The sequence below is a fragment of the Heptranchias perlo genome, chromosome 3 (assembly GCF_035084215.1).
Source record: "Heptranchias perlo isolate sHepPer1 chromosome 3, sHepPer1.hap1, whole genome shotgun sequence".
In the NCBI taxonomy this organism is placed as follows: Eukaryota; Metazoa; Chordata; class Chondrichthyes; order Hexanchiformes; family Hexanchidae; genus Heptranchias; species Heptranchias perlo.
This window is the reverse complement of record NC_090327.1, coordinates 19,138,808-19,149,151: the sequence shown is the minus strand read 5'-3', so window position 1 is coordinate 19,149,151 and position 10,344 is coordinate 19,138,808. Positions and strand designations below refer to the sequence as shown.

Here is a 10,344-nt window from a genome sequence, read left to right as displayed (position 1 = left end):
AATGTTACAAATTTTTGCAGTGTTGTAAAGCGTATAAGAAAACAATGTCGAATTAATCTTTAAAAGACAGAGGCAAAGTAGGAAGAAATGTGTCTGTCACTGTTCAAATAATATAGTATTATCTATTGCTTGATCTTCCTGATGGTCCCTCTGCTATATTACCATCTGGAAATAAGGGCTGAACTGCTAAAAAATGATTAGGTCATAAGCTATCCTTTCTTTATTCCAGATTCTTGCCTGGGTGCAACACAACAAAATGGATTTTTCGCAAGTTGACCTAAAATCTAAGAAAATAAACATGTTTTAAAATTAAGACAGAACTCAGGAGCTTCAAGTGCATTGAGAGTCATCCCCTGTAAGAGCTGCTTATTTAACTGAAAACTAAAGGCAATCTTAAGGCAACAAAAAAAACACAAATGTGTAATATGAGCGATCTATTTGTATAGCAGAAGTTACAACAGTGTTATATAAGGCCAAGTGACAGAAGCAGCTGCATTCTGAAATTTGGTATCACTTTAACTGACCTCGTCAGCAATTACAACAGGACTACACTCTGCAGTATACGGAGCTCAACAAGAAGACCTGACTTTGTTAGTTGTAAGTACGTGTATCTTATTTAGAAAATGAAATTGTAGCTCATATTTTTATCACATTGATTCACATACACTTAAACACTGCTTTGAGCAACACAAATGCTGTTGATAATCACTAAATGTTTCGAAATTACAGTAAACAAAACTCAATCATGCAGTCTTGTTAATAGCCTTAAAGTGTTAAGTTTTTTTTATTTACCTCTGTGTATATTAGAATCATAGTTTATATGCAAAGGTTTCACTAAAACTTTAGAAATTAACGTAGTAGTTCTCAAGTAATGAAACTATGTAAAGAAGATTACAAATGGCTCCTATGTGTTGAATAAACACTCAGGATTCTATATTATTTTATATTATTCAGTCGTTTAATGCTGAGTAACCTCCTAAACATTGATATATGTTATGAAAGTTGACACATTATTTTTTTATAGCTGGATAATATACAAGTTACAGTCCGGCCTGTCTCCTAACATTTCGATCTTGTGTTGACAACGATAAAGCATTTCTCATAAGCAGAGCAAGACTGGGAATTTCGTTGGCGCTGCCCCCACTCCACCACCATAACCCCATTTATCCGGGTAAATAGAGTTTCCACCGCGCTTCCGGCTGTGGAATAGGGCATCTCTCAGGAAATTTCTGACACAAGACTCCAATGACCCATAAGCCTGCACCCATATACATGCCATGTGGGAGATAATGAACCCAGACAATTGCTCCCTATAGGATATCAGAAAATCGCCCACTCCCATCGGATCGGGATTTCTCGTGGAATTAAAAAGGGGCAGAAATCTGGTAGAACTGGATTCACCCCATTTTCTGGCCCCTCCCCCCCACTGGATTTCAGCCAGAGTTGCACAATATATATAATTGTGCAATTTCTACCCTCAGAAATTTAACATCAACTGATATATCTTGCATACGATCTTGCTGTGCAGTCTCAGCTTTAAAACTGGTAAAGAACAAAAGTTAGATTCATGGGTAAAGGAATGTGTGTTACACATATAATAATGGGCAGAGTCATGGAATTCAGTACCCGAAGGACTAGTAAAAATCCCAGATACCATTTAATACAAACAAAATGTGGTTTATTCACTCACTGCATATCAGTGGCCCTGATGTTATCCCCTACATGGCACAAACAGCCCTATTGTTACTAAACAGTGGATGCTCTGACTCACCACGAGCAACATTCCAGGAGATTGGCTAAATCATTGATCACTAGAATAAAAAATGTAAATGTGTAAAATATACATGTCTCAGGGTGAAAACTCTGCCTCATGGCATTGCTCATGGGCTGTTAGGAGTATGGTTGTGATGTTTAACCGTTAAGACGGAGCTGTGATTAACCTATGGGCAAGTGGTCTAAATAGGCACACCCTGAAGTCAATTAGTGGCTAATTATTCAGGCAAGCTTCTGTGGATTAGCAGCTGATTGTATCTGCAGCTCGTGTCCTTGGGGAAAGGCTGCACTGCCCTTGGAAACCCGAGTTACTGATTTCAGGAAAGCAGGGGGAGAAAATTAGGAAAATAAAATACTTAAGAGATATTTTAATTTTTGTTGCCTTGTACCATTAAAGAGGAAGGTGATGTGATGTTGTTCCTATGGGTTACATATTGAGTAATGTGAACTCGGATCTATGTTATATATGTTAGATACTGACTGGATTATTTCAGCAACTTGTATTATATAGCAGCTTTAACATAATGAGATATTCCAAGCTGTTTCACGAAAGAGAGGGAAAATGGGCACTGAGCACTTTAATCATTGATTATCACTTGGTAACCTTACCGTGATCATATCAGAACAGTTGGTCCTTTAGTTTGGAAGTCATCATACACCAACTATTCAGAGCCTCCTGCGTCACACCTACTGTGACAGAACAACATGGTGAAAGGGGAACAAAACTACCAACAATCGTAAAGAATAATTGAAACTGGAAGTGATTATAAGACGAATATCACCAAAGAGCTCACTCAGAGGACAGTTATCAATTACTCAAATTTACATTCTTCCTTGGTAAGATTTTGCTGTATATCTCCGGGAATGTACTATTGTCTGTATAAAACTGCATTATATCATTGAGATAATAATGGCCAAGAATTTGCTGCCAAAATAATGGCAAGTTTCATGCGAACGCCGTCATTAATGTGGTGGACAGTTAAACAACTAACAGGAGGAGGAGGCTCTGTAAACATCCCCATCCTCAATGATGGCGGAGTCCAGCATATGAGTGCAAAAGACAAGGCTGAAGCGTTTGCAACCATCTTCAGCCAGAAGTGCCGAGTGGATGATCCATCTCGGCCTCCTCTCGATATCCCCACCATCACAGAAGCCAGTCTGCAGCCGATTTGATTCACTCCACGTGATATCAAGAAACAGCTGAGTGCACTGGATACAACAAAGGCTATGGGCCCCGACAACATCCCGGCTGTAGTGCTGAAGACTTGTGCTCCAGAACTAGCCGTGCCTCCAGCCAAACTGTTCCAGTACAGCTACAACACTGGCATCTACCCAACAATGTGGAAAATTGCCCACAAAAAACAGGACAAATCCAAACCGGCCAATTACTGTCCCATCAGTCTACTCTCAATCATCAGCAAAGTGATGGAAGGTGTCGTCGACAGTGCTATCAAGTGGCACTTACTCACCAATAACCTGCTCACCGATGCTCAGTTTGGGTTCCACCAGGACCACTCGGCTCCAGACCTCATTACAGCCTTGGTCCAAACATGGACAAAGAGCTGAATTCCAGAGGTGAGGTGAGAGTGACTGCCCTTGACATCAAGGCAGCATTTGACCGAGTGTGGCACCAAGGAGCCCTAGTAAAATTGAAGTCAATGGGAATCAGGGGGAAAACTCTCCAGTGGCTGGAGTCATACATAGCACAAAGGAAGATGGTAGTGATTGTTGGAGGCCAATCATCTCAGCCCCAGGGCATTGCTGCATGAGTTCCTCAGGGCAGTGTCCAAGGCCCAACCATCTTCAGCTGCTTCATCAATGACCTTCCCTCCATCATAAGGTCAGAAATGGGGATGTTTGCTGATGATTGCACAGTGTTCAGATCCATTCGCAACCCCTCAGATAATGAAGCAGTCCGTGCCCGCATGCAGCAAGACCTGGACAACATCCAGGCTTGGGCTGATAAGTGGTAAGGAACATTCGCGCCAGACAAGTGCCAGGCAATGACCATCTCCAACAAGAGAGAATCTAACCACCTCCCCTTGACATTCAACTGCATTACCATCACCGAATCCCCCACCATCAACATCCTGGGGTCGCCATTGACCAGAAACTTAACTGGACCAGCCATATAAATACTGTGGCTACGAGAGCGGGTCAGAGGCTGGGTATTCTGCGGCGAGTGACTCACCTCCTGACTCCCCAAAGGCTTTCCACCATCTACAAGGCACAAGTCAGGAGTGTGATGGAATACTCTCCACTTGCCTGGATGAGTGCAGCTCCAACAACACTCAAGAAACTCGACACCATCCAGGACAAAGCAGCCCGCTTGATTGGCACCCCATCCACCACCCTAAACATTCACTCCCTCCACCACCGGCGCACTGTGGCTGCAGTGTGTACCATCCACAGGATGCACTGCAGCAACTCGCCAAGGCTTCTTCGACAGCACCTCCCAAACCCGCGACCTCTACCACCTAGAAGGACAAGGGCAGCAGGCACATGGGAACAACACCACTTGCACGTTCCCCTCCAAGTCACACACCATCCCGACTTGGAAATATATCGCCGTTTCTTCGTCGTCGCTGGGTCAAAATCCTGGAACTCCCTACCTAACAGCACTGTGGGAGAACCTTCACTACACGGACTGCAGCGGTTCAAGAAGGCGGCTCACCACCACCTTCTCAAGGGCAATTAGGGATGGACAATAAATGCTGGCCTTGCCAGCGACACCCACATCCCATGAATGCATAAAGAAAAAGTACTATTCTCTGTATAAAACTGCATTATATCATTGAGATAATAATGGCCCAGATTTTGCTGCCAAAATAATGGCGAGTTTCATGCAAACACCATCATTAATGTGTAAAATGTCCAGCAACTTGTGGCGAGGAAGAGATACCCCATGAATTGCGAATCACCACAAGTCGCTGGACAATTTGTATCGCTCTCTGTCATAAGCCTCGCGAAAATGGCAGCTCGCACATGGTGAAAGGGGAACAAAACCACCAACGATCGTAAAAAATAATCGAGATTGAAATTTAAATTTTTAAAATTATTTTCTTACTTTTCCTTTCTGTCTCTTTTTTCTCTCTCTTAATCGAATCTTTATTTCCCTCACCTTATTCCTCTTTCTGTACCTGATTTGACTCTAATTCACTCTATTTCCTTTGCTGTCGTTCCCCAATTTCTTTCTCAATCCTTCAATCTCATTGATTAAGGAGATAGACTGTTGTCCCATGGTTCACTCAGTTTCCAGATGCCCTGTTGCCCTCAGCATGCCGTTATCTGCTCACACCTCCAGCAAGTTGCAGGGCAAAACATTTTCGAGCTGAAGGATGAGGGAAAAAGTCTAACTAATGGGGCACGCCGTGAGATGCTCCGCTCCAGTAAAATCTGGGCCATTGTTTTGAAATATTAACTTATTTAAAGATACAATAACTGAAATGTGTTATCCTGTTGTAAAATCAAAGAGGAACACGACTGTGGTACGATGATTAATAGGAGGATTTTATGAATAATTTAGCATGTTCTATTTAGGAGCCTTGGGCTAGGTTTAATTGTTCATAATGAGACATATTTCTGTTCTTTTGAATTGCCACAAAACCAGTGATTTTTCTTGTTTAAGCCCAGCCACCATTCTGGACCTAATGATGTGCCTTTTTAAGTCCCTTTCAGAAAATAATATTCTGGGATATGGTGTATGAGCAATTTGAGACATGACATGGTAAGTGTTACATGCTTGGAAGGAACAGGTGACTTTGGAGCTTTGGTTCCCACAGCTCTCCACCACTGGTGTATTCCTTGCATCACGTCTGGGTCTCTTGTAGACTAATTGATGGAGACCGATTGCTATGATTAGTTAACAACTCCACTATTGTATCATGTGACTGCCAAGATGGAGTAGCTGAACCTGTCAGACATCAGTGCATCTGGAGACTGAGGTCAGAGAAATTTGTGATCTTCAGAGGGAAGTTGTGGAGCGACGTTGTAGGTTAGTTCTGCTTTCCCTGTCACTGTAAAAATGATAACAGCCCAAAACTTCCATGCATCAGGATACATTTCAGGGGGTAATAGAGGGCATGGCAAACATCAGCTGGTCAACAGTACATCAATGTATAGTCACAGGTCACAGATTCACTACTCCAAGAGGTAGACAGATCATCAAATTCAACATTGATCAACCTCACCTAAAAAAATTGAGAAACTCCCACCAATTATCCTAACAACACGAAACAGAACCCTGAGCAATAACACCATTATTTTCAGTGCTGTAATACTCTTTATTTAGATGTGAGCCTATCTATTTGCCTACCTCTAAACCCTTTTTCCCACCATCCCTACCCCTCCTATTAGTAGGTGTCTGTTATTTTGTACTTTCTATCGTTCTGCTTCTATATGGTGGGACCCCTATAACAGGACTGGAGCTGGGGGGGTTGGTAATTGAGTCTCTGATGCTGGCTCCCGGGATCAAGATGGCTCAGGCTGTGACTCCTCCTTGCGGCGGGGGTTGAGGGGAGTGGAGGGGGGAGTGGGAGGCAGTGGCCCAGCTCTGCGTGCTCTCAGTCTCAGCAGCAGTTGTTGGGAGGGGGTGACAGAGTTGGTTGTGGGTGGTCCAGGTTGGAAAGCATGTGGCATCCACCAACCAAGATCCTATTTCAGCTCTAGGTCATGCCTTCAATGTGAGCTGATTAGTGTGAAAATTGTCACAATAGCATTGGTCGCACTCCAGAAGTCTGTGATCTTCTTTCTCCCCAGCTCTTCCGTTAGGCAGTCTATAGGGGACGTCACACTGTAAGCTGAATGCCTGGATTTCAGCAGTCTGGGCATTCATTAGAGATTCATTGAGACTGGCATCATGGCATCGATTGCTGGCGACTGCACCACAGACTGTCACTCACTCCAAGGCAATCTGAAAGCCCTGTGTTCCTTGCAGTGTAGTCCTACGCATGCAGCTAGCAGATCCCTCTACTGTAGCAGTCATACGTCAGAAACATTCCCTCAAGACTGCAGTATCTTTATCCATCTCCTCCCTTTCCTACCGTTGTCTGTGAGCAGTAGATGCTAGCTCAATTAACAATTTTAGATCTGAGATCGATATATTTTTGCTAGCCAAGGGTATTAAGGGATATGGAGCAAAGCATTTGACAAGGTACCGCATGGTAGGTTGTCACATAAGGTTAAATCTCATGGGATCCAAGGTGAGGTAGCCAATTGGATACAAAATTGGCTTGACGACAGAAGACAGAGGGTGGTTGTCGAGGGTTGTTTTTCAAACTGGATGCCTGTGTCCAGCGGTGTGCCTCAGGGATCGGTGCTGGGTCCGCTGTTATTTGTTATTTATATTAATGATTTGGATGAGAATTTAGGAGGCATGGTTAGTAAGTTTGCAGATGACACCAAGATTGGTGGCATTGTGGACAGTGAAGAAGGTTATCTAGGATTGCAACGGGATCTTGATAAATTGGGCCAGTGGGCCGATGAATGGCAGATGGAGTTTAATTTAGATAAATGTGAGGTGATGCATTTTGGTAGATCGAATCGGGCCAGGACCTACTCCGTTAATGGTAGGGCGTTGGGGAGAGTTATAGAACAAAGAGATCTAGGAGTACAGATTCATAGCTCCTTGAAAGTGGAGTCACAGGTGGATAGGGTGGTGAAGAAGGCATTTAGCATGCTTGGTTTCATTGGTCAGAACATTGAATGCAGGAGTTGGGATGTCTTGTTGAAGTTGTACAGGGCATTGGTGAGGCCACACTTGGAGTACTGTGTACAGTTCTGGTCACCCTATTATAGAAAGGATATTATTAAACTAGAAAGAGTGCAGAAAAGATTTACTAGGATGCTACCGGGACTTGATGGTTTGACTTACAGGGAGAGGTTAGACAGACTGGGACTTTTTTCCCTGGAGAGTAGGAGGTTAAGGGGTGATCTTATAGAAGTCTATAAAATAATGAGGGGCATAGATAAGGTCGATAGTCAAAATCTTTTCCCAAAGGTAGGGGAGTCTATAACGAGGGGGCACAGATTTAAGGTGAGAGGGGAGAGATACAAAAGGATCCAGAGGGGCAATTTTTTCACTCAAAGGGTGGTGAGTGTCTGGAACGAGCTGCCAGAGGCAGTAGTAGAGGCGGGTACAATTTTGTCTTTTAAAAAGCATTTGGACAGTTACATGGGGAAGATGGGTATCGAGGGATATGGGCCAAGTGCAGGCAATTGGGACTAGCTTAGTGGTATAAACTGGGCGACATGGACATGTTGGGCCGAAGGGCCTGTTTCCATGTTGTAACTTCTATGATTCTATGATTCTATGATTCTATGTGGGTAAATAGAGTTAGGGTACAGATCAGCCATGATCTCATTGAATGACGGAACAGGCTCGAGGGGATGAATGGCCTGCTCCTGTTCCTATGTTCCTGTGACAAGTGTTTGTTCTCGAATTTCATTGCACAGTTTGGCTTAAAGCCAAACTAAAACTATAGTGCAATGCAACCTGTATAGTATAAATGGTATATAAGTTGACCACTTAATTAGTCTTCATGCAATGATGTATTAACTGCCAATTTTACTTTTACAGGTCGCCAATACGTAAACCTTGAAGAAATCAAATAGGAAACTTAGCAATTAAGGATGGGAATTTGTGTGTCGAGGAATGTATCAAAAGAAGAGCTAAGGAAATCAATAAAAAAGAAAGGACCAATGCCTTCAGGAGATGAGGAAGCACTTTTGGTTGCTGAGATAAGGAGCCAATTGAAGACAGTTTATGGCTACAACTCTCTAGGGTTATCAATGATGGAAATAACAGAAATCCCTAAAATTATTTGGCAGGTAACTGAAGTAGAAAAACTGAATGTGTCACATAATTTCCTTCTTAGTATTAGTCCTGGCATTGAGAACCTTCAGAATTTGGTCGTTCTAAATTTGCTGGGGAATCAATTGGCTGCTTTGCCAAAAGAAATTGGAATGTTGAGGAAGCTGAAGGTTCTATTTGCTGATTGGAATTGTCTCAAAGAAGTACCATCAGAATTGAGCCACTGCAAAAAACTACAGGTCTTAAGCCTCTCACACAACGTGATTTCATCTCTCCCCGAGAACTTGGAGGACCTGAGAAAACTGGAAAAGCTCAATTTAAGCAACAATCGATTTGTGCACTTGCCCACATGTATCTACAAAATGAGAAGATTAACTTTCCTACACATAGGCCACAACAAAGTTGAAAGCATTTCTGAAAGTGTTGGGCAACTGGAAAACATGAGAATATTTATTGCAGAGAAAAACAGGCTTCGATTCCTGCCCAAATCAATCTGTTTGATGAGACCCCTTAAATTGCTCAATGTGAATTATAATGACATTGAAAATCTTCCCACAAACCTCCCCATGCTGACTGAGTTGGAAAGGATAGCCTGCCATTCGCTAGATACGGGGCTTCACGTCAAATATAACCCCCTTGCTAAACCATTGCCGGAGCTTGTAGGAGAGGGGCTCGAACCTCTCTTTGATTACTTGAAACCCAAAAGAGACAATAAATAAGAACTATTTTCTTTCTGAGCATCTGAACTGTTGTGGGCTGGAGGAGCCGGGCACAGAATTCAATTTGAGCCTGTTAGCTGTCGAACCTGCCCGTGCACATACACTGCATTCTTTTGAGTCACAACATGTGTGTATCAGGCGTATGCACCTACTATACTGAAGAAAATGAGTTTGCAGAGTCATGTCTTCGGAAACTATACCATGTATAGACCTTCAAAAACTCAGAATAAATGCAAAACAGCTTTTCATCAATTTAACAAAGATTGTTTATTTTAAGGAGTTGTGTTTTTTTGTTTGGTTTGCAAAGTATTTTCCGGATGTAAGCAAATATTCGATATTGCTTTCACCACAGGTTTACACCATTCCTGTGTTCCACCTGACATGCTATATAGGTTATTGTTGAACAACCTTGTATAACGTGACAAAACACCTCATATTGTCTTCTGCACAAGAACATATTTGGGCTGATTTTTCTCTCAGCCGTTACAGGGGCGCAACATTTCTGAGAGATCAAAGCAGTGGGTATGCCAGGCAAAACTTTGAGGTAGATAAAGAACTAACTGAAAGAGAGGCAGCATCATAAACTGGTTAAGGGACCATAGTTTTCTATGGACCAATGAGTTATATGGACCAGAAGGCTTCTTTAATCCGTACTTATTTTTGTTACAAGGCATTGATGCATAGGAAAGGGTTTAAAGAAGAGAACAAGGATAATTCCCAGACCTAGGGCTTGAAATTACAAAGGGAGATTTGCAGAGCTGACATTGTTTTCATTGGAGATTGAGGGGGGTATATGCCAGGTCTTTATAATGCTACGGTGATGGATATAAGCAGGCTATGTGCCTCAGACTGTAAGCACAGAGCTAGAGAACAAAGTTTAAAATTAACCAGCCTCAAGAGAGAATAGAGGTTAAAAGAAACAATTTTTTCCCTATACGCTACTAGATATGTGGAACAGATTTCTGAAAAGAAATCAGTTGAGGCTGAATTAATTAACTCCTTCAAAATGGAGCTGGATAAATATTTGATTGGGAACAGGAC

At 42.5% G+C, this 10,344-nt stretch overlaps 1 protein-coding gene across 2 annotated transcripts; it reads left to right on the top strand.

Moving 5' to 3' along the window:
- Window positions 1–513: 513 nt before the first annotated feature.
- On the top strand, window positions 514–9,564 carry LOC137306039 (leucine-rich repeat-containing protein 30-like). Of its 2 annotated transcripts, none has more exons than XM_067975069.1 (2): window positions 514–597; window positions 8,351–9,564. In XM_067975069.1, the coding sequence occupies exon 2, from the start codon at window positions 8,404–8,406 to the stop codon at window positions 9,301–9,303; it is 900 nt and encodes a 299-aa protein (XP_067831170.1). In that variant the 5' UTR covers window positions 514–597; window positions 8,351–8,403; the 3' UTR covers window positions 9,304–9,564. The 2 variants fall into 2 exon arrangements, with proteins under 2 accessions (XP_067831170.1, XP_067831179.1); XM_067975078.1 differs by having other exon boundaries at window positions 531–601.
- The last annotated feature ends 780 nt before the right edge of the window (window positions 9,565–10,344 follow it).

Bases quoted from the DNA above. Each gene is read 5' to 3' on its own strand.
- LOC137306039 (XM_067975069.1), top strand. From the start codon at position 8,404: ATGGGAATTTGTGTGTCGAGGAATGTATCAAAAGAAGAGCTAAGGAAA.